Source organism: Mus caroli, unplaced genomic scaffold, assembly GCF_978045245.1.
Source record: "Mus caroli unplaced genomic scaffold, Mus_caroli_1 scaffold_20, whole genome shotgun sequence".
NCBI classification, from domain to species: Eukaryota; Metazoa; Chordata; class Mammalia; order Rodentia; family Muridae; genus Mus; species Mus caroli.
The window spans coordinates 51003013-51027344 of NW_028227275.1; the positions used below are offsets into that span (position 1 = coordinate 51003013).

At 42.1% G+C, this 24332-nt stretch overlaps 1 protein-coding gene across 5 annotated transcripts; it reads right to left on the minus strand.

Annotated features, from left to right (window-relative positions):
• Positions 1-873: 873 nt before the first annotated feature.
• On the minus strand, positions 874-24325 carry Cpsf7 (cleavage and polyadenylation specific factor 7). 5 transcript variants are annotated; one of them, XM_021151314.3, is made up of 10 exons: positions 24247-24325; positions 23511-23619; positions 17965-18183; positions 17041-17144; positions 16528-16673; positions 14059-14473; positions 12688-12806; positions 9769-9937; positions 8767-8934; positions 874-2836 (listed from the first exon to the last, which is right to left on the minus strand). In XM_021151314.3, the coding sequence occupies exons 2-9, from the start codon at positions 23562-23564 to the stop codon at positions 8772-8774; spliced, it is 1389 nt and encodes a 462-aa protein (XP_021006973.1). In that variant the 5' UTR covers positions 23565-23619; positions 24247-24325; the 3' UTR covers positions 874-2836; positions 8767-8771. The 5 variants fall into 5 exon arrangements, with proteins under 5 accessions (XP_021006973.1, XP_021006974.1, XP_029328315.1 ...); XM_021151315.3 differs by having other exon boundaries at positions 16501-16673; XM_029472455.2 differs by lacking the exon at positions 24247-24325 and adding an exon at positions 23974-24161 and having other exon boundaries at positions 16501-16673.
• Positions 24326-24332: the final 7 nt, after the last annotated feature.

Consider the following 24332-nt stretch of genomic DNA (forward strand, 5'->3'; position numbering starts at 1 on the left):
ATTCCCTTAAGAAAAAGTTACAAGTGACTTAATTGGGCATGGTGGTATATTTCTATAACCCCAGCACTTTGGTAGGTGAAGCAGGAGGCTCAGGAATTCATTGCCAGCCTGTCTTTTTTTGTTGTTTTTTCGAGACAGGATTTCTCTGTGTAGCCCTGGCTGTCTTGAAACTCACTCTGTAGACCAGGCTGGCCTCGAACTCAGAAATCCGCCTGCCTCTGCCTCCCGAGTGCTGGGATTAAAGGCGAGCGCCACCATGTCTGGCACCTGAATCCTTTCTTGTCGTATTTGTCCAAATTATAAATTGGTAAAATGCCACTACTTTGTCAGTGGGTCTTTATCTGTGCTGCTTTAAAAGGAAAGCTCTTTTGGAAATCCCTCAGTACTTCTAAGCTTTCTAGTTTCTACTTCTCAAATTTAGATGTCAATTCTGTCCACAAAACACATCCTTAATATGAAGGCAGAACAATTATTCTCATTTTTGATGAGAGATTGAAGTCATATTGCTTGTCTATGGAAAAGGAAATGGAGGACTTAAGTGTTCTCCAAACAGGAAAGTACCAGAACTCCACAGGGTAGGAAACACAATCTGCAAGGAAGACTTGGGAACTGAGTGGCCAGAGGTCGAAGTAAAGCTTCACACTGACTCCTAGGGGTTCATCATGTCAGCTACAACTGTGGAGAAACCACTGCCAATCACCAAATTACACTTAAGAACCTGAGGTTTCCTCTATCACACAGGACCTCTATCAGTCCGTATCCATGCCCCATACACCTCAACAAATCTATTCAATGCAGAATCCGTAAACAGCTCACACCCCATTTATTATTTAAAAATATTTTGTTACAAAAGGAAAAAAATACAATGCAGTATAAAAGATTGACATCGTCATCAAGTTTATTACACAATTTCCAACCTATCAGAAAGACAAACAAATCACCGACAACAGGGGGACGGGGCCTTGACCTTTTGAGGATTGGGATTCTTTTCTCCTTTTGCTATGAGGAATAAAACTAAAAATTATGTCACTGAGTAAAAATGAAATGGGGAGAAAATAATTCTCTGGGAACAGCTCTTCTGATATTGTATATGTTGTTTTCCTTAACTGTCACTTTACAGTTTTCTACATTTTAAAGACGCCCCGAGCTGCTTTCAAGAATAAGCCTATCACTTAACACTTAGCCAATCAGGCAGGGTGCCATGTTGATGGAATAGGGATTGGTTTAGGGAACAGGAAAATAAGCCACAACTTGCAGCCTCTGTCCAAAGGGAATGTGCCTGTCCAACCTTGGGAGCACTCCCTCCGTGACTGAAGGGGTCCATCAGCAGTGTGCTGGGAAGAGAGAAGGCATCCAATTCAGTCTCCCCCGAGTCTGAAGATTCTCCAATGACCCTATGCCTCACACACTAAGTCCCGTCTCCACATGTCATGTCTCTTTTTACACCAGACCCCACAGGCCCTGCAGATGCATCCAGAAGGAACATCACCCTATGGTACTCCAGGACTGGCTACCTCTACCAGGAGCAACCTATTCAATTTGGACGATGAAAATAAGCAATTCCATTTGCTTGTGCAGAAACTGGCCACCAGTGTGCTGGTCCTTACAACTCTGAGCTGAGCTCACTAAAGTCTGGCTCCAATTCTTCTCTGCTCCTTGTTAAAGGCTGGAAGCACCTCCAGGCAAAGTGACAGGGGAAGTATTTGGAATAAAAGGATAAAAAAACCAAAAACCAAAACAAAACCAAAAAAACCACAGTTGTGACTTTACCTGCCCATTAGTGCTGAGTTATCCCACAGTTAAGTCAAAGTATGTACCTTGGGAATATGCAAGCCTATGCTTACATCAAACCTGAAAAAGAGCCCATGTGAGTAGGCTACATACTGCTCAAATTGCTTTCTTCCCCACATTTCTGGTACTTTATAAATTAGGGGTCCTCGTTTCTGAGGACCCACGACATACCTAAGTCCAAAAAGGCAGTACCTTCCTCTAAAACAAGGAAGAAGCCTTCTTGGGGGAAGGACTCCATGTTAAATGGAAAGCCTCAGGGAAAGGAAATACCTAAGAGCTGGTTATCACAACAGGCAGGCAAGCCTGAAGCAGCAAATGGTGGTATCTGGCTGGCCTAGGCTTCTGGCAGATAGCAACCTCCTGGGTTCTGCTTTGGAGGAACAAGTCCACTGAGGAGTCAGATATCAAGGAGTTAAAAGGATTCAGCCTTCTAGGAGGCCAGGGAAATAAACCGTCGATATGTGAGGAGAAAACTGAGAACACTTGTCTTGTCACAAGGTAGTTTCTGTTCTCATGGTCCCTCCTCAACCGGCTAGGAAAGTAAAGGAGTTGAATAAAGTGGTATGTTAGCAGGGTTTGGACCCTCTTGGCCCCATCAAATATAGTACTGAGGGCAGAACCCTGGGCATTTTTGGCACACCCAGTCACTTTCCTACAATCCCACATAGAGGATCCATTTTCTCTGGGAAGGAAGTTTTCTCTCAGTATCCTCACTACTGACTGCTCCTGGGCAATCAGAAACTCAGGTTTCCTTGGACAAAGCACCATTCTCTGTGGAGTCTATGGGCTGGACATGTTGCTCTCTTCCTGTCTGCCCTCATTTCCTACCCCAGCAAGTCTTTAGGTTCTTCCCCCCTGGCAAACAGGAGGTGTGGGATTGGGAGGGCTGCCAAGCCATCTTCAATCCTGCAGGGCAGAGGGTTTTGCCTGGAGGAAGTTAGGGATTTGGAAGAAGGGGAAGGGGTGGAGTGGCCTCCGTCCTTTAGTCCTGATCAAGGTGAGGAGATGCAAGTCCATTAAAAACAATTTGCTTCCACCCAGACTCCTGCAATAAAAGCACCAGAAGAGAACATCAGTTAGAGGCCGCTCCCATCAGTGGGGCTTATGCGAGATAAACAGGCAATTCTTGAAATCACAACCTCAGTAGACAGAGAGAGCAAGCTTAGCAAAGTAGAATATGGACTGTCTGGCACAAAGTAATGTGAGGGAGTGGCTGCACAAAGCATAGTGAAGACATAAAAAACAAAACAAAAAACCAAAAAACCCAAAATGGTGGCAATTACTTTAAGGTTAAGAGGAAAAAACAGACAATGGAATAAGGTTTCTGAAAGCAGTTTGAGAACATTTTAGCTAGGAAAGGTCAGAAACTAACATTTCTAGAAATGTTGCTTTAAGGAGACAGGTTCAGAAAATTTATTCTGAGCAAGTCATAGCTTACCTAAAGGGCAAGAAGAAAAGAAAGAAAGAAAGAAAGAAAAGAAAAGAGAAAGGAAGAATGGGGAGGACAATAGCAAGAAAACAAGTTGTGTATTTAATCAAATCGACCAATCCCCTAGTACCCACGAGGCTCTAGCAAGAAGCATGCACTCCCACTGCAAACCCCTCAATATTTGTTTTGTTTTCAAGCATCCATGATTAAAACAGACTATAAAACCAAAACCCAAAAAACATCCCCTCCACATACCCCAACTAAAACTCCACAAACCAAACCAAAACAGCTTCCAAAACCGTGTACTTCTGCATATGCACTAAGACAAAGCACAAGAGCCGTTGCAGGCTGTACTGAACAAACTGCCAAGGAGTACGACTTTCCTCATAGAACACTTGTGGGTGAGGACTCAAAAATACAATGACCTAAATCCAAATGACCTGGCCAAGAACTAAAAGCAGAGCATGGAAGTTTTTGTTTCATCAAAACCATCTGCCAGCCTGCCTCAGACCCTCTGGGCCCCTTTGTCTGTGTGGAACAGGTCTCTAGTTGTGGGTGGGCAAAGCGTCGGTTGAATTTGACAGACAGATGCACACAGGAGAGGTTGTGTTGGATCTGAATGTATTTTGTCAAGTAGAGCATCAGACTTTTTATGTAGAAGACAATAAGGAAGTTGGGTAACATACCAACAAGTTACAAATGAGGTAACCAGAATCTTACATAGAATAGAGGAATGCAAACACAAAAGGTCTAAAGGGAACTACCTGGGATAGAATTAATTGTTAACAACTAGGATAAACAAGGGCTCTACCTAAGATTCACTTATCTTAGAAGCCAGGGTCAAGGGCTTCGAGCCCTTTCCATAGTTCCTATTTTAGTCTATTGTATAGTCCACCTTCCCCTTAGGCCATTGTAAATACGTGTGTATGGGTGTAACTCCGCTATAGTTCTAAGTATCTATTCTGGTTTCTCCTTTGGTCTGAAACTTCCTTCTTCCTTAGTGATGGTAAATTCCTGTGTAAGAGAGTGACTAGCTTTTATTTAAAGTAATAGTGTAGTTTCAGAGGCTATTCTGATTAGCAACATTTTTATTGAATTTTAAGCCCATGGTCTTGCTTAAGGATGTTCTAGGACTGTTGGAACACTGGCAGAAGGCTTTAGCTATGTCAAAATTTAATCTTAAAAGGCACTTATAATAAGATAATACTGAAAGAGAGCACGTGGATCCATACACTAGACTAACGTGGGAATGGAAAATTAATGTATGGGTTAGAAAGAACGCCAGACTCTAAGAGCGAGTTTCTGTAAAGTTCTTTTTACTTCATGAGCAGCTTTCAAGCCTCAACCTGTTACGCTGACTTGACCGGAGAACGTGGCACCAGCCTTACCCAATAGGAAGGGTCTGCTAGGCCTTTTGCCATATTGCTAATCTTAAAGTCCCTAGCAACCTGAAACATGTTGATGACAGTATGGTCACTTGATGATATAAAACAGAACCAAAGGTCAAAAGGAAAGAGGAGAATTAAATTCAGGTGTAGACTGTTTACTAAACTCAACCTGGAATTGCAGACATACACAAATATATACAAATACACAAATATAAAACTACCTTTGTAAAGAAGCTTCATGGGGCTGGTGAGATGGCTCAGCAGGTAAGAGCACCCGACTGCTCTTCCAAAGGTCCTGAGTTCAAATCCCAGCAACCACATGGTGGCTCACAACTATCTGTAACGAGATCTGACTCCCTCTTCTAGTGTGTTTGAAGACAGCTACAGTGTACTTACATATAATAAATAAATAAATCTTAAAAAAAAAAAAAAAAAAGAAGCTTCATAAGCCTGGTAGTGGTGTTGCACGCCTTTAATCCCAGCACTTGGGAAGCAGAGGCAGGCAGATCTTTGGGAGTTCAAGGCCAGCCCACTCTACAGAGCAAGTTTCAAGACACAGGACTGTTACACATGGAAACTGTCTTGAGGGGAGTGGGAGGGAGAAAGGTGGGGGGAGAGAAAGAGCCATCCAAAAAGATAGGCACACATAAGCTATGCAGAAGAGATGTGCATGCTGCCTTCTGAGATGGCACTCTTCTCAGCTCCTACTCAGAATTGGAATGACCTTTACCTTGCTGGCTTCTCTAAACATATGTACAAGTATTTGTCTCAGTTTCTAAAAAGAAAAACTGAAGCTCTTAGTGCCTTCTTTGTTTTCTAAATTCAGGCTTCTGTAGCTTAGGCTTGCTTTTGAAATCATGATCCCCCGTAGTCTTCCAAGTGTTGGGATTACTGGTAAGTACCATCACAACTGGCTGAATCTTTAAGCTCCATCAAACTTGAACAGAAAGCTCAGTTTTCAATGGAGCAGAAGAATATGAAGTGAGAATGATTCTGTATCAAGAACAAACACCCTAAAATAGTGGGACAATTACAGAGAGTTGAACACATGGACCACCTAGGTACACCCTCCAACTTCAAAGCATACACATGAATATCTTGAAGAAATGGCATTTGTGAAGTGTCCTTACAGAATGAGATGCACAGGATAACAGGTACATCAAGGGAACTGGTGTTGGCAGTAGTGTCTGAATGCATACAGAAGTCAAAGATCCATCACTTCAGTTGGCCCATCAGCCTCAAACCCCAGAGCTGAGGCCCTCTCCTGAGAAATAGAAGAGGATGCTGCTGTTCCATTGAGGCCTCTGCACAAAACATACCTTTCCTGATCAGGGACCCTTATTCACAGCACAGAAATACAATTGTTTTTGTAAATGCTGTTCAAATAGCTTGGAGGACTAAGTTCTTTATATAGATCTGTCTATCACTTCCCCAACATGAAACCTTCTAAGCTACTACTTAGTGAATGAAGATAGAATCCAGACCACTATGAAAATTTAAGATGATTTTTTTCTTCTTTAAAGAGGGAAATTTCTTTAAAGTGTCGGATTCACTTGTACATATTAGGGGAGACCAGGAAAGAAGTGACGTAGAAAATTTACCAAAGAATGAGTTTTCCTTATTTTACCATAGGCTGTACCAGTCAAAAAGATGTTTTCTGTAACTACCAACAGAGGACTTTCAGATGGATTGATGAATCTTGCTGGTAGTTTTACTACCAAAAGGTTGTCAAAGGAGCAAAGCCACCAGGAATGGTGATAGGCAGTCATCTATGCTAGTAAAGTACACTGAATAAGACTCTAGACACTACAACTGCTGCTTTGCATAGACAAAGTAACAGCTCCTCTTCTGGTCCGTCTGTCCGTCCTTCCTTCTTTATTATTCACGATACGGTTGTTCAGTGCAGCTGGCTGTCCTAGAACTTGTTCTGTAGACCAGAGTGGCCTCCAACTCTGATATCTGCCTGCAGCCACATACTACATCATATTAGGTGAATTTTTTTTTTTTTGGAGACAAGGTCCTGAATGACCTTGAACTTATAATTCTTTTGTCTGAGTCTCCTGAGTTCTAGCATTACAAGTTTGATCACAACATCCAGTGCTGGCTGTTTTGAATTTTAAATAATGCTTCAATTGTACTAGCTCACAAGGAAAGTGATGGTGCTATTTAATGAAGGGATAGACCAAGACACCCATGCCGACCTTGCCCATCCCCCAAAAGAAAGAAGGCCAAAGTCACTTGCGGGTTACATCTTCATTACCCTACATTTCCACAAGTTATATATGTTAATGTAGACACCCTTCGAAACTCAAACTGTTGCAAAAACCTAGGGAGACAAACACAGAGCTTAACTGCTGGCTCTATGTATGTTACCCTACATTTGAGAATGCTGTGAGATAAGAACGAGAAAGCCTGTTTGTTTTTTAAAGAAAAAGAGAAATAAGGCACAGAATTTGATGGGTGGGATGATCTGGGAGGAGATGACGGAGGGGAAACCATGATCAGAATATACTGTGTGAAAAATATTAAAAAGATTAAAAAAAAGAAACATGAAGCTTAAAAAAAAAAGGGAACAGAGAAAGGTGTAGATCAAAAGCATTAGTAATCTTTATCATTCCATTTACTTTCTGTAGAAGATGACAAAAACAATCTAAGCTATAAGTCTGTTTAAGTGCCAGGCTGCTTTTAATACCACTTCCTGAGAGGCAGTGGCAGGAGTATTTTTCTGAGTTCTAGGACAGCCTGGTATACATAATGAGCCCAGGACACATAAAGAGACCCTGACTCAAAAAACCAAAGCCGTTAAAGCAGTTAACGCTAACAACATTGCAGAGGCAAACACAGAGGAATGCTTTCTTGTCTGTTAGGAGGCTGCCTCTATGTAGAGTTTTACAGACTTTTCAAAAGGTTTGAGTTTACCAAGACCTATGAAAATGCACAAAAGGTGAAGGTTCCTAGTCTTCCTCATCCAGTCAGCATCCATAGTTAAGAACTACATAGTCAGCCGGGTGTGGTGGCGCACTCCTTTAATCCCAGCACTCGGGAGGCAGAGGCAGGTGGATTTCTGAGTTCGAGGCCAGCCTGGTCTACAAAATGAGTTCCAGGACAGCCAGGGCTACAGAGAAACCCTGTCTCCAAAAACCAAAAAAAAAAAAAAAAAAAAAAAAAAAAATCTACATAGTCATGGCTGGAGAGAGAGATCATGAGAGATGGCTCAGTGTTTAAGAACACTGGCTGCTCTCCCAGAGGACCTGGGTTCAATTCCCAGCAACCACATGGTGGCTCACAACTGTCTGTGATTCCTGTTCCAGAGGATCTGATACCCTCATACAGACATTCATACAAAACACCAATGTGCATAAAATAAAAATAAAAAAGAACTACAGAGCCTGCTCAAGTATATTACTTCAGAACAATCAATCAGACAACAGACCAGGTAGATCCTCCTAGCCATATTCTGGTCTATTTTATACACCTCCACAGAAACAGCCAACACCCATTCTTTCTTACACCACAAACAATCCTTGTTAGCAGCTTTTAGTTGGGATTGCAAAATGGTGGGATAAAACTCAATAGCTACAGGCTCATCCTCCAAGATAAATATCTTTCTGTGAATAAAAATATAAAAAAAGCAGAGCTGAGAGACAGGAAGCCCAGGCTGAGCCAGAAGAGCTGACCTACTTTTTCAATCATCTATACCAATTCCCCAAAACTCCCACTTTTAACAAAACTTAGTAAAATAAGCATATCACAAGGTCTCTAAAGCTGTTGAAGATTTTTCAGAATGGTTTTCTACTCTAAAGCTTTTAATGGATATCCATTCTTGAAGTCATTAATATTTTATCATGAAAACTAAGGTAACAATCTCTTCTGCCTTGACCAGTTTTCCCTTTTACTGGTATTTAAATGTAATAATACATGATATTATTATTGATAATAATAACAACAATGGCTTTCATTTATTAAGAACTTGAGGGCAGAACATTTCTTCTATTACAAATCTTTTTTTGAGACAGGGTCATACTTTGTAGTCCAGGCTGCCCTTCAACTCATGGCAATCTTCCTGAATTGGTCTCCCAAGTGCTAGGATTAGAGGCATGAACCACCATACCCAGTTCACATACAATCCACTGGCCAAGAACAGGGTTTCTTTCCCACCTTTCTCAGTGGTGCCGGTCCCGTTCTCTATCCCGGTGTCTCTCATGTTCCCGGTTCCTCTCTTGGAAATAATCATCATGCCGGTCTTCGTTATGAAGCAAGTCTCGGTGCCTCCTGCTACTCTCCCGGGACCGGCTGGGTGACCTCTCCCTGGACCGATGTCTTTTCCTGTCAGAAACATCCTTCAGCCTCAACCCCAATGGCCTACAACACATTCTTTCCACATGAGGTTTTGTATCTCTCAATGTTTGCCTAAAATATTCTCTATCATAGGGGCACTGTCAGAAGATCTTACTAATGTATTAAACAGATTATTTAGAATTTTCCAAGTATTATGATTTCACCTTTACAATAGGTCTGTACGCAAGTACTAGGACTTTTCCCCGTAAGTTCTTGGAAAGTTGCTAACCTTCACACAGATGGTTAGCAACAGAACTGAGATTCAAACTTAAGCCCAATGGCTAAAATCCCCATGTGTCCACCTAGACCCAGCCTCCCCATGGTGCTCAGGACTGAGCCTAGGACCTCATGTGCTAGGCAGGAAGTCTGATCACTGAGCTATGTCCCCAGCCCTTGAGGACTATGTTCTTTTTTATCCTCTTTCTCCTAAATGAGGCCACTGCTGCTACTGAACACAGGTTCTAGACATTAACAAAATTAATGAAAATGTCTCATTAATCTTAAAAGATATGAATGTAAGGGGCTGAAGAGATGACTCATCAGTTAAAGAGCACTGACTGCTCTTTGAGAGGTCCTGAGTTCAATTTCCAGCAACCACATGATTGGCTCACAACCATCGGTAATGGGATCTGGTGCCTTCTGGTGTGTCTGAAAATAGCGACAGTGTACTCATATACACAAAATAAATAAATAGCTCTAAAAAAAAAAAAAAAGTGAATATGAGGTCCTCTCTTTAATCCAGACCCCTTATCAGATACCCCGGGTTTCCTTCTTTTCCCAACCAAACTCCAGGGGAGTGTTGCTTCAGGTCAATCAACTCACCTAGAAGAGCTCCCACTGGCACCCACACTGTATGACTTGGCCTCTATGCCATGAAGACAGTCCTTAAGAGAGGAGATGAGGACTCGGCAACGCTCATCATTGGCGACTCGGGACTGCTTGATAACTGCAATGGCTGTGAGTAGTGTCTCAATGGCGTCACTGTAATCCCCTGATAGGATGGAGGGAAAGGCCAAGGATGAGCAGAGGCAGTAACCAAGCTGGACCAAAAGGAGAATGCAGGGGGACATAAATTATCAATGACTAGCTGTTCTAAAGAGCCATAGTAAATGGACAAAGGAGACATAGCAGGTATAAAACTGACTAAGAGCTATAGTCTCGTTTGAAAGCTGACATATACTTGTGGCCCTATAATTAGTGCATACTTGTACAAGGGCTACTTGAAAATACAGATTAAAATAAACTGTCCTGGAGCTGGAAAGATAGCTCAGCTGTTAAAAATCACTTGTTGCTTTTATAAAGGACCTGGGTTTGATTTCCAGCACCTATATGGATCACAACCACTCATAACTCTAGTTTCAGGAAACAAAATGGGCCCCATGAATCCCAAGAATGTATATGGTATATATACATATACACATGCAAAACATGTACATGTCTAAATAATAAACTACCCCTATATTTAAGCTAACAATTCTAAAAAAATTCTGGTCACAGAACTATGTATGTTTAACCATGTATTGATAATATTGCTTCTTGTTTTATCTTTGCTAGGGCTTTTGCTAGGCTAATAAGAAACAATGGCTCCATAGATTACTAGTAGTTAAAACTCATGAGAAACCTGTAAGCAAAAGAAGTCACCTATTAAAAGTGTTTAGTATAATGCAGTAGGTCTTAACAAATAACAGAAGTTAATAAGATAGGTGTCCAAAATAGAGAAAGCAAAAAGATAAATACTGCTTTTTTTTCCTGTGTGATATTGGGTGTTGAACTTAAGAGCTTTGAGCATACTAGGTAACTGATCCATCACCAATCTACACATATCCAGCCTTGAAGTTCATTTTCCTAAGAAACAACCAAAATTATACATATGTTGTGATATGTGTATTCCTCCCCCAAACTGGAGGAATACCCACCAGTCAGAAAGTAGTCTTGGTAGTCCTCAGAAAATTTTCAATTTTTTTCTTAAAAACAGTATTGAGTCTACAATTACTTTTTTCAAGGCAGGATCTCACCTGCTTCTGCCTCCTGAGAGCTGGGATTAAAGGTATTTGAAAATATGTCTGAAATATGTCTGAAATCTACGTATTTTAAATTAATAATCATACATAAATTAATAATCATACATATGTTTGCTCATATACCTGTATTATATGTATATACTATAATATATACTATAATACCTCTATTATATGTATATATAATATACACACTCTATTATGTATATATGTAATATACAGCTTTCAATGACAGGGTAACACACTGAGAAATTTGCTGTTGTGTAGTTTCATCATTGTTAAAACACTACAGAGTGTACTTACATAAACTCGGGTTTTACTAGATGTTATACAACATACACAAACACACACACTGTATATACATATACATACTCCCCTCCTATGGGGCCATTGTGGTATACAGATTGTCTAAAATATCATCTCTCTCTTTTTTCATACCTATACTTGTACATTTAAAAAAAAACATCAGGCTGCCTTCAATAACTAGACCTTTCATTTCCCAAATGTGCACCTGACTCAACAAATGTCCGCTGAAAATCATAACTGGGTGGATTCCTTTATGCCAAGTAGGAAGAACAGAATGGACAGAGACTATGAAGGAAGCGTGGCGCTGTGAAGGACCAGGAACACTGGCAATATCAGCTCCATACAGGCAAGGAACTGTATACAGGAACTCCATACAGAAGGAACTTCTGTTTTAGAGGCACAGAGAATAAATATTATAATTTCTATGGCTGGAATAAGAAAAAGAGAGGGAGATAAAAGATTTACTTATCTGCCATCTCAGGGTGATGGGACTGACATTGAAAAAGGAACAAAGATGATTTCCTCTGAACTCTTCTGTGTATTGTATAACAATGAACATGCATTATATAATTTAGGAGGTCAAGTTATGTTGTTCTGGTGAGGGAAAAACTGACAAGAACACATACTTTGTTTTTTAAACTACTGTGTAGAATCAAATTAAAACCAAAGGTCAGAAATGATGGGAAACGGCTTAACAGTCAATTTGAACTTACTTCTTTGAGTACTAACAGTCTATGTTACAGTTACATCTAGATCCATGTGGGAAACTCCCGGGGAGAAAGTGAGAATGACTTGGACCAGAACTCCAAACCTTTCTATTCTAGTATGCCAGGCCATTGCTCTACCCACGGAGTATCTATCTATAAACTTCCCATTCTACAGTCTCTTCTTTTATGTCCAAGGCTTGCAGAATCCTAGTTGCTGATTCTACATGTACTGCTGAGAGCAGGGCAAGTTAGCTGAAAGGGTAATATGCTTTATGATGACAACAGACTTGCCTTCAGAGGACAGCTATCCACAGGCCACCAGCTCTTCCCAGACTTCTTAGTGTAACAGAGCACCATCTAGTTGAGATACCACTTCTAAAACCCCAGGGCTTTTAATTCTACTTGGAGTTGGAGTTGCTACATAAACACAGTCTAAAGATCACTTCTGAGATCAAGATCTCTCTGAGACAGCAATTATATTCTATAATAAATACAAACAGGAAATAGTATCTATTTCTCACAGTCAAGGCACTCAGTTGTTTTCTACAAAGCAGGTCTTGACATTTGACTGGAGTTAGTTACACACTGCTTTTGAAGTGCACATCTTCTGACCTCTAACAGCACACTAACTCAGCTTTTCAAAGGTTTCCAGATGGAAATGACAAAGGGGAAAAACCTACAGCAAAGTCAGTAAAGTAAGAGTTTATTACCTGCACTAGCTCCAGACACTGCTTTGGAAATGGCACTGCTGGAAATTGCTCTGTTTCGCTTCATTATCTCTTCAAATTCAGCTTCACTCACTGTAGAAGGTGGAGGGCCTGAATCTCGGCTGCAGAGAGACAATTACACAGCTGACTGCTCACAACCTTTATTATTCTTACCACATTCTATAGAAGTATTATTTAATACTTCTCTAGGTATGTCTTAAATGTTCATTCTTTTCTTCAAGGACAGGATTTATATCATATGTGTTCCTAATTTTGATTTAACTCAACAGTAGTAATCATTGTAGCATTTGCAGCAGCCATTTATGGCACAGAGTTTAAACAAGCTGCTTAAAGGAAGCTATGAAAGATATGTTTTGGATCAGTAGATAAGATGAAAACAGAAAACACTAAATAAAAAACAATGACAGAGTTGGGGGAAATAACTTAGCTTGTAAAGTGCTTGCCATGTAAGATTGAGGACCTAAGTTCAAATGTCCAGAACCCACATAAAAATAATAGACATGGTAGAGGATGCTTATAATCCCAGTGGTGGATCCCTTGGGGCTCATAGGCTAGCCAGTTTAATCTACTTGGGTGAGCTTTAGGCCAGTCAAAGACTGTCTCGAGCAAGGTGGACAGTATGTTTGACAGTGACACCAAAGTTGTCCTTTGACTTCCACATGCAAGTGCAAAACAAACCTCTAGCAGACAATAATCTATGCCCCAGGACTCAACATCACAGTGAGAATGTAGAGGAAAACTACCAGCATTCAGTGCTCATTCATGGAAAACAAATGTCTAAAACACTCTGCTTTTTGTTTCTACTTCTTTTTAAAAAATTATTACTATTTTGCCTTGCATATATGTCTGTGTGAGGGTGCCGGGTCCCCTGGAACTAGGAGTTACAAACAGTTGTGAGTTAACAACTGGGTGCTGGAAATTGAACCCCTGTCTTCTGGAAGAGCAGTCACTGCTCTTAACCACTGAGCCACCTCTCTTGCCCCTTTATTTTTTCAAGACAGGGTTTCTCTGTGTAGCTCTGGCTGTCCTGGAACTCACTCTGTAGACAGGCTATCCTCAAACTCAAGAGATTTGCCCACTCTGCCTCTCCAGTACTGGAACTAAAAGTACAAACCACCACCACCTTCTGACAGAACACTGTCTACTTGGTGTGGTAGCACATGCCAGAACTTTAATACCAATATTCAGGAAGCAGAGGCAGGTGGATTACTGAGTTTGAGGGTGGCTGGTCTACATAGTGAGACCTTGTCACAAACACACACACACACACACACACACACACACACACACACACACACACACACACTCTACTATCTTGGCTCAATCAAAGCTGCAGGGAAATACAGTTTTTACCTGCCATGGTGGTTATAGGGTGTAGAGGCCTTCATGTAAGTATCTGGTGGAGGCCCCACTGTAGCATTTGGTGGGGGGAAGAAGGCTGGGTTGAGGTGAAGGGCTGGTGGGATGGCCCCAGGGGGAGGTACAGCCAGATGAGGAGGTAATCGAGGAGGAGGGGGCATGAGATGCTGGTAGTGGATACCAGGAGGAGGAGGAGGGACACCAAAGCTTGAGGAGAGAGGTGGTGGGGGTGGAATTGGTGGTGGGGGCAGACCCATTAGGGGAAGGGCTGAAGGAGGACGGTTAAAGTAGGGCAACACGCTGGGGGGCTTATCCACACGAGCAGATGAGGGTACAAGATTCTCAGAGGGGGTTGCCCGTCCATCAGCAGAATCACTAGAGTCTCGGGAGTGGGCCCGTGGAGGTATTCCTATAAAGCAAAAGAGCTAATGTTACTGCCTAGGCAAGCTTTGGGTATAGCAATAGGACCAGCTCATCTCTCAGCAAGTCTGGTACCACGTGAAAGAATGAATACAAGTGAAGCAGCTCAGAGAGAAGAGACTAATCATCTGGGCCTCCCATTGGCCGCACAAGAAAGAGCAGAAGTGTTTTGGTTAAGACAACTCCAAAAAGTAACAGAACTCTTAAGTCTTGTATGTCAATGGATGCTCTCATCTAGGATCCTCAGTGCTTACAACATATTTAACTCTTAAACGTGTTTCCTGGGGCTGGTGAGATGGCTCAGTGGGTAAGAGCACCCGACTGCTCTTCTGAAGGTCCAGAGTTCAAATCCCAGCAACCACATGGTGGCTCACAACCATCCGTAACAAGATCTGGCGCCCTCTTCTGGAGTGTCTGAAGACAGCTACAGTGTACTTACGTATAATAAATAAATAAATCTTAAAAAAAAAAAACCAAAAAAACGTGTTTCCTATTTTCAAATAAATACACATTCTTCACTTTATTCTTTTCAGTGAAGAAAAGTAACATGCACAAAGAAAAAGCTGGGAAGAGGTCCACTACTCTCAATGTAGCTGTAAAGAGATGTATCTTGGGGAAACCAGGAGAGGGCTGAATTATTTTTTTTTTTTTTTTTTGTTTTTTTTTTTGTTTTTTCGAGACAGTGTTTCTCTGTATAGTCCTGGCTGTCCTGGAACTCACTTTGTAGACCAGGCTGGCCTCGAACTCAGAAATCCGCCTGCCTCTGCCTCCCGAGTGCTGGGATTAAAGGCGTGCGCCACCACGCCCGGCGAGAGGGCTGAATTAATACAAATACTATTAAACAGAAGGGATGGGAAAATGTTGAGTTGTCAAGAAAGCTAAGTGTGTGCCTTTTAACCCAGGGCAATTATAGAACATACCTCATCCATCTAGGCTGTCAACACAAGGACAGTTGTTTCCATTAAAGAGGTTCTATTTCCTCAGGAAGGACATACCCCATCAACACAAGGAACTACTGTTTTAGAGCTAGGTACAAAGTAGTGACAGCAGGTACGTGATGAAATACTTCTGCAATCAACCATTCTCTGGTAGTGAGAGAAAAGGAGGCTGATTGTTTCAGGCAGGCCCTTGCAGGGTAGCTGTACCTTGTAAAGTCAGGATAAGCCAAGATTGGGCCTCAGGTTTAGAAATCTGATTTTAGTAATTCATCAGGGAATAATCCCTCGGAGACTGAATTATGCCATCCAACTCGATACACAAACCAAAATACTAATTAGTTGATAATGACAAGTATTTACTGCCAAGCAAACTAGAATACCTGTCAGCTGATCAGTGCACCCTCTTCTCAGGAGGAGAGCCTTAGTAGGAGACTAAGGTAGTAAGAGGTTGATGAACATACTCAGATTAAAGGGAGTCAGATGAACTGAAGGGAACAAGATATCAGAATGCTGCATTTTAAAGAAAAACTAATGTGACATACTTGCCAAGTAAGTATTCAGTAACTATAAGTATTTTCTTTTCTCTAGGACAACAATGGAGAAACAACAAAACTTTTATTACCTAATACTTCTTATGGTTGATTTTTACAGAGTACACCAAATATATATTCATGATAGGATCATAGCTGCCTTTGTATACCTTAATTACACTTTAGGGTGTCTGCTTTTTGAGATCCACAACTTAAAAAGCAAGCCCATTCATGGTGTGTCCATTTATGGAAGAACACAGAATTGACCAGTGATAGGAACTTTAATCGTTTCTTAGTTCAGACGGGAAAGAGGCGCCAAGAAGTGAACTGAATTGTTCAAAAGGGCAAAAGGAAAAGAGTCAAGGGCAGAACCGACAACCTGAATCTGACTCCCAGCACTGTCCTCTTTACACACATCTCATTCTTAGGCCCACCCACTAATTGTGCCACCAAACCATAACCAACAGCAAGCACTCTTGCCCCAAATCTTCCACATCACAGCAGCAAGCCCACAACTTCCCCCCTTCATACAGATGGTCTCCACGTACCCCCTCTTGGGACTCGGACGCACTCACGTTTCCGAGCCTGAGCCTCAAACTGTGACAAGTTCTGCCGGGTGGCCGGCCTCACATCTACTTTTTCTCCATTAAGAACTTTTCCTGGTAAGAGTTCCAGCAGTTTGTGGACAGAATTTTCAGAGGCTACCACCACCTCAGCATATCTTAAGGAACAAAGTAAAAGAAGAATAAAATATTTAGACACTGGACAAAGGAAAAGGCATCTTGCTAAATTATTTAAACACGCCTCCACCCCCACACCCCACTCCCTATTAGTAACAAGAAGGTGCCACCCTATAGATTTCCTGTTTTTTCCTTACTTTTTGGAATTTAAAATTAACATTCTTTCCCTTCAACAGATGGATGTTCAATTTCATTCCAGCTAGGTCCCAAATCTTTGGCAGTTTGTCAAAACCAAGGTAGTAAGCTAGGCCAGGGTGGAATGGGGTTAGAATCCAAGTTCAAACATATAATAGATTTGTCACCCTAATAGTTACAAACTCAAAGGGGCTCCCCAGTTCTAGATCTCACCCTTTAGACTGGCCATTCGCACGATTCTCTGCAAATTTCAACTCCACCACATCATAGACTCCTATAGAGCGGATAACCTGGATCAGCTGCTGGTCTGTGGTCCACTGGGGCCGGCAAGATGGAAAAGGGAGAAATGTCAAGAGCTACATGCCTGCTACCCACCCACCCAGACATTCCAAGTCCTGTTCTCAAATCTAGGACTCCAGCCACAACCATGACCACCCACAGGAAACCCCAAAACCCAGCAATATTTCAATCAGTGCAGGCTTTTCTTATTGTCCTACACATTAAACACATCTAATCCCACAACCCCTATGTTTGGGGATTAAGACTAAAATTTATTTTAATTTTGACTGACATGTGAGCTGGTTGTTCATCATTTCAAATAGATTGCTAACAACTTTAATTACAGATCTGACAGGCTAGAGTTGACCATGCCAGGAATATTCCCATCAGCATATACATTTCCTGATTTGGCACCCTCCCCCCACCAGCCCCAAAACATCTCACACTGTTAACTTTTACAGAATTGTCAGCACATATCCCAAATACACTAGAGCTATCAAGGTCTTTGATCCCCATCACCCACCATTATCACAGGACCATCTAATGACCACCAAGAGTTCAAGGTGTTCACTCTGATATCTCGTCCCATAGATGACCCTGCTAGACATAAAGCCCCAGGGTCAGGGGCAGTAATAAGATGGCAGAAAAGGCAACTACCCACTTAATCAATGCTTTCTTCGGCACCAGTACGTCCTCAGGATAGTTCTCTTTCAGAGATCAATCCAACCTGATCCCAGGAAAAAGAAATCCAACCCCATCAGAGCACAAAACAGTGCAACAGTGGTTTCTGAAAATGCCATCACCTCCCAGTGCTCTCCCTCCAGCCCACCCTTGAGATTTTTGGTTATCCTTGCTTACCCAGGAGAAGCTGCCTACATAGACAGCTGCTCGCCGACTCCGAAGGCCACTGTATGTATACAGAATTGCAGGGGTCTTGTTGTTTGGTTTGGGAGCTGGTTCCTGGCGAACAGGAGGGGGTGGTTCCGTGCTACTGCTTCTGTCATCAGAGGGCTGTGAGGCAGCCGTCAACACATCATCATATAGGTCAATCTGATCTGTATTGTTGAACTCCGAGTCCTAAAAGATGAGGGATTGATAATGGAGTCTTCAAACTTTCCAGTTTGTTTCTTCTGCTCCATTCTAGCTGATTTAGAACGTATAGTTAAATGCTTTGTAAAGCAATGTACAAGACTTCCCTGTCCCACTCTAGGAAAAAGGGTATGGAAGACTTCAGATTTGAAACTCTTAGTATTACTTATGAGATTTTCAAGATTGTATTTGTAATGGGCAAGTTTAAGTTTAGCCTCCTGTGAGGATCAAAGAAATAGTAAATAAGCAAACCAACCAACATGAATAATGAGATACATCTCATGATACATGAGATCAGTGATGTTAGCTCAAAGACCACATCTTAGATATATTAATAAAAATGTATTTTAATATCAAGTTATATATTATTATTACATTTAATAAAAGTACATTTATCTAGAAATATAAAGCAGAGGAAAGAATGCAAAAGTGAGTAGGCAACAAAATGAAACAAACAAACAAGCCAAAAACTGGGAGTTATCCTTTGGTTTCTACAAATGATCTGGGGAAACGTCTATGCTCACAGAATACAACCTCAGTTTTCTAATAGCCATTCAAGAAACATAAAAAGGCAGGCATAGAGGACTGGGGTTATAGCTCAGTTGTAGTAGAGTGCTTGCCTGGCACACACGAAGCTCCAGGTTCAAGTTCCAGCATTTATGTGTCAGGTACCGTGATTTGCCCTTGTAGTCTGAGATACCAAAAGGACTTAAGACTGGGCATAGGGCACATGTGCCTGTAATCCCAGCATTTGGGAGGTAGAGGAAGGAGATAAGCAGCTAACAGCTTCATACTGAGTTTGAGACCAGCATGGGATATACCAGACTATCTTATAAAACGCAAAACAAACAACAAAAAGCCAGTGAGATGACTAAGTAGATAAATACACTTGCTATCAAGCCTGGTGACCTGAGTACAAATAACAGGACTCACATGGTGGAAGGTAAGTTTTGTCCTCTGACCTCAACACATATGCCATATATAAAACAAATGGAAAAATAAAAATAAACCACCAAAATCCTGAACAAACACCCCACCTCCCAAAAGACTTGATGACTCTATCCTGTTTAATACTCTAATCCTCAGAAGCCATTCTTAGCTCTCCATATCTGTCAATTTCCCATCCAAACTTAACCAGCTGAAAACATCCTTTAAAATTTTCTTTAAGATGGGGGCAGGAGAGATGGCTCAGTGGTTAAAGACACTGGCTACTCTTCCAGAGGACCTGGGTTTGATTCCAGGCACCACTGGCAGCTTACAAGTAACTGCAACTCCAGTCCCAGGTGATCTGATGCCCTCTTCTGGCCTCTGAAGGCAATGCACATACACAATGTATAGACATACAAACAAACAAAACACCCATAACACATACAATTAAAAATACAGGGGTAGGTAGAGATTTTGCCTAGCAAAAGTCAAGCCCTGAATTTTGCTTTTAGCAAAGCCAAAATAATCACTGCCATTATCTAGAGGTGTTTTTTCTAAGTATGTGAAAGGAATACATGAAGATTCTGCATGCAAATACCTATTCAAAAGGGTATTGTCTAGTATATAAACATGCTAGGCAAAGTCCTGTCTGTCTCTGTCTCTCTGGTTTTTCGAGACAGGGTTTCTCTGTGTAGCCCTGGCTGTCCTGGAACTCACTCTGTAGACCAGGCTGGCCTCGAACTCAGAAATCCGCCTGCCTCTGCCTCCCAAGTGCTGGGATTAAAGGCGTGTGCCACCACCGCCCACTGGCAAGGTCTCTCTTTACCACTGAGCCAGAGTTTTGATTTTTTTTTTAAATTTTGAGATAGGGTCTGGCTAAGTTTGCAAGTTATCAAAACTGGCCTTGAACTTGTGATAATTTTTGCCTCGGTTTCCCTAGTAGCTGGGGTACAAAATTGTACCATCAGGCCCATTAACTTTTTTTTTTTCTTTTTAAATAGACTTAAGCACCTGAAAATTTTGTTTCAGAGGAAGAGCCAGAGACCAATCCCCTAAGGATATTAAGGACAACTAGACTTTATATCTCTCACCAAGGTTTTTTAAAGAGGAAAAAAACAAAAGATTTTCAAATGAAACTTAAAGGTAATAAGGAAATGATAGTATTTTTTATACTCAAAGTTGGCAAACTAAGATTCCTTTTATGTAGTATCTGCGATTCAAAGATGTATCTAAGTGTTATAAGGCAAAAGTCATCACTGAGATCTGGCTAGCTAAAAAAAATAAAATAAAAAGGTCAGTGAACCAGTATGAAGACTTCAACTTGGGGAGCAAACACATCAGTGGGAACCTTTTCATACTGTTAGCTTAAAGGCAATCAATGGGCTCTTTGAAAAACTCCTGAAAGAACAAAAAAGGATCAATCCTATAGGACCTAATTGTGTAGATTACCACTTCAGAAAGAAAACCCAATGAGTTCCAAGTTTCAATGGTCTATTCAAGCCATGGAACCTAAGAAAGCTAGCAGCAGCTGTATATGGTGGCATATGGCTTCAATTCCAGTACTTAGGAGGCAAAGGCAGGTAGATCTGAGTTTGAGGCCAGCCTACTCTACAGTGAGTTCCAAGATAACCAGGGCTACAGAGAGAGAAACCTTGTCTTAGCCAACTGGACTGTAAAAAAAGATTAAATAATAAAACAACAACAACAACAAAACAAAAAACCCTAAACAAACAAAAACCGACCTATCCCACAAACGAAGCAAAAATCAAATACACACCCATATTTTATAGGTGGCAATGATAAAATTTTTGTTAAGTTTAAACTGAAAATATGTATATTCAATATTGAATTAAATATTTCAGTAAGAATTTTGTTGTCAAGAATACATACAAAAAGCTACTGTTATATCATGAAACTTCCTAGTAGGAAGTTTGATTTTGCCCTCCAGTCTGTTCAATTTTCCTACCGTCTAGCTCCTTCTCAGTATCTGACCCAATGAAGTAACTAACTTGGATATAGTTTTCTCCGTAGAACCATCCTGATTGTTGATTACCTTTTCTTTGATTTTTAGAAGGCCACATCAACTCTGGGCCTCATGCATCTCCACAGTTCTCAATACCTTTCCCCCTCACCTTTGCCCATTATTCTGCACTGTTACAGTACATTGTTGTGTGTGTGTTTCTGACAGTTTGACAATGTAGCCAAGCTGGCCTCCAATTTGTAGCAATCCTGGCCCAGTCTCCAAAAGCACTGGGATTCTGGATGTATGTCATCATTACCTAGCTAATATCACTTTTACTTTTAACCACTCCAAATGGCACCTATTTTCCAGCACAGGGATTCAGTCTCTCCCAACACCTCACTAGCTCTGGCAGTAGTAATCCTAGAGGAGTAGTTCAAACCCTTCCTGATATAGAACCAGGCATACTTATGAAGCCTATCTTAGCATGAGAAGGAACAAACAGAAAACTCAGGAGAGTAGCAGTTCTCAGTCCCCTTTTTAGTTTGCCCTTGTCTAATTGAGCAGCATGAATCCCAGGACTCCTAATGTAACAGCAATAAAGTAACTCTGCAAAAGGTTTTTGCAGTACCTGCTGCCAGAGTTCAGAAGCAAACACCACAGGGTTCCACATAGTAAATGTGCTAATTTTCCTTAGGGACCAAAGTGCTCTTGAGGGAGTTGTATGCTGGGCTACCTTGGGACAAATCAGTAACTGTCTTCTAAGACATTCAAAAACCCAATTCATACAGGTTGACTTCCATCTAAGCCAATTTTTAACAACTCTACCCAGACTTTTTAAACAATTTAGCAACTTCCAGATTGCACTAAAACCATCTTTGCCAAAATGAACTTATGGGGATTAGGTTCCCTTTCTCAACTTTTAGAACGTAAAACATTCAAAGTTGATACTTGCTTCAGTTTTCCCCATATAAAGCACTGCCTGCTTGGTATAAATGTCCACATACTAATTTTGGCTTTAGATCAGAAAGTCCTTTTTTAAAAAAGTTAATTAATAAACAAATTACTGAGGGTAATAATGTGTACCTTGACAAAGCCGTGTCCACTGGACAAGAACTGTGTCTTGTCTATGACCCCTAAGTTATAAACTATTTATTCCGTTTTTGTTTTTAGATCAAATATGGCCCATGGTCAACAACTGTCTATTCTCTGAAGTGAATTAGTTTCAGTACTAGTTAATGACATAGATTCAGAATTGGGGCTACCTTTCAGTAATACAGAACTAAGAGTAAACAAAAAGCCATAAACTTAAAATGACAAAAGTATGACTCAAATAAACACATAAAACTCAGGAAAGCAAGACTGGAGAGAGGGCTCAGTAGCTAAGAACACTTTGTCTGTCCAGAGGACCTGAGTCTGGTTACTAGAATCTACACCAGGTGGTTCACAACCACCTGTAACACCAGCTCCATTGGACCTATACCACTAGGCTCTTTGGGCACCCACAAACCACGCACACACACAAAATTTAAAATACAATAATGGGACATATGAGCCTCTTTTGTTGTCTGTCAAAGTCAGGTTACAACCTAGGCATTCTAGTCCATTCTTTCCAGGTCCTTCTGTGTACCCACCGGAACACACCAATGACAAGAACCAGCTAGCTCAACAATAACAGTACTAAAAAGAACCCAGGTAAGATGAAAATTTTAAATAGAAACTTTCTGTTGAGCTTTGACCTCAAGATCGAAGAACTCAACCTCACAGATTACTATTTTAAGGGATACTTAAATGTTAAAACACACATTCAAACTAGGATGACTGAGTCTTTGACTTGGCTTTAAACTAGTTTATTCAATGTTTTTTACCTTTCTTCCTTCCATCCATACGAATGGATGCCCACAGACTTCTCAAAAAGGTCAGTCAAGCTATTTAAAAAGGCTGAAACACCTGGAGTGGAGCTGGAATTCCACCTTTAAAGCAGTTGGTATACTGTGGCTTTCAAAGTTAGCTCATGGTACACCATTGGGAGGGGACCAAGCACAGGGAGGGACCAACATGCTCGAGCCACAAGTTGAGAGAACAGCAAAGTAACAAGCATCGAAATTATCTCCGCAGTACTACAACAAATGTAATTTTCATTTTTAATTATGGTTAGTCATTCAACTTTGGAATGACTTGGGGAAAGAATTCCACAGGCTGATTCACCATACTATTACACTTGGGTTTTTATTTGCTCTTAAAGCAAGCCCTTTAAAATTGAAGCCTGGAGGTTCAAATTAACCTAAGGAGGAATGGTCAGTCGTCTTCAAAGCCTCCGCTAGGGGGAAACGCTTCGATACTACAGGGAATTATTTTGAGCTGAGAGAGAAACCACTGCCAGGAGACTGATGGAAGAAACCCCAAAACTGCTGCTAATTCCTCTCACCTGATTGAACTCTTCATCAGCGTATATATCAATCAAATCCACTCCTTCTGACATGGCTCCGGAAATACGCTCTCGAGCCCGGAGAACCGACAAAGTAAGAAAGATGCCACTACGGTATTCAGAAAAGGGTAAAAAAAATTAAGGCACAAGGGTCCCAGGCTGGGAGGAGGGCAAGGGTCAACAAGCTCTAGTCTCCCGAGACGCAGCATCCCGGCGGCCCGGGGCCTGGCCCCACCCGCTCTGCCCCGCCCCCAGCCTCGCGCCGCCCCCAGCTCTCCCAGGCCGCTCGGGCTCGCGGGGCTCGCTGCCCATCACCCGCGGGCCCGACCCGAGGTGCTCCGAGTCGGCGCCCGTAGTTGCCTATGGCGCCACCGCCAAGTCCGGGCCTCGACTCCTGAGAGGGCCCTCAGGCCGCGCTGTGAAGAACCACCGCGGCGAACGCCGCAAGCTCAGCCCGTCGCACCTGCTAGGCCCAGGGGGCGTCCCAAGCCGGAGCCCCCGCGGGCCCGGAAGCTCCCGCCGCCTCCACACCAACAGGGCCCTGTCCTCGCCCTCGGCTAGGCCTGCCCTGCTCCCTCCCACAGCTCCAGGACCTCAGCCCCTCCCTCAGAGGCCCGCGCTTCCCTCCACCCGCCGTCTTCCGCCGCCGCCACCCCAACCGACCCCCTCCCTCCCGCGGCGCCAGCCCCGGCCCTCCTTCCGGCCCCGCCGGCCCCCGGCCGCGCGCCCCCGTTACCGGGAATATGGCGGCGGCCGCGGAGAGTCCCGACTAGGCCCAAAGCGCGCGAACCGCTCTCCGCCCCAGGTCCCGCCCCCCCCGCC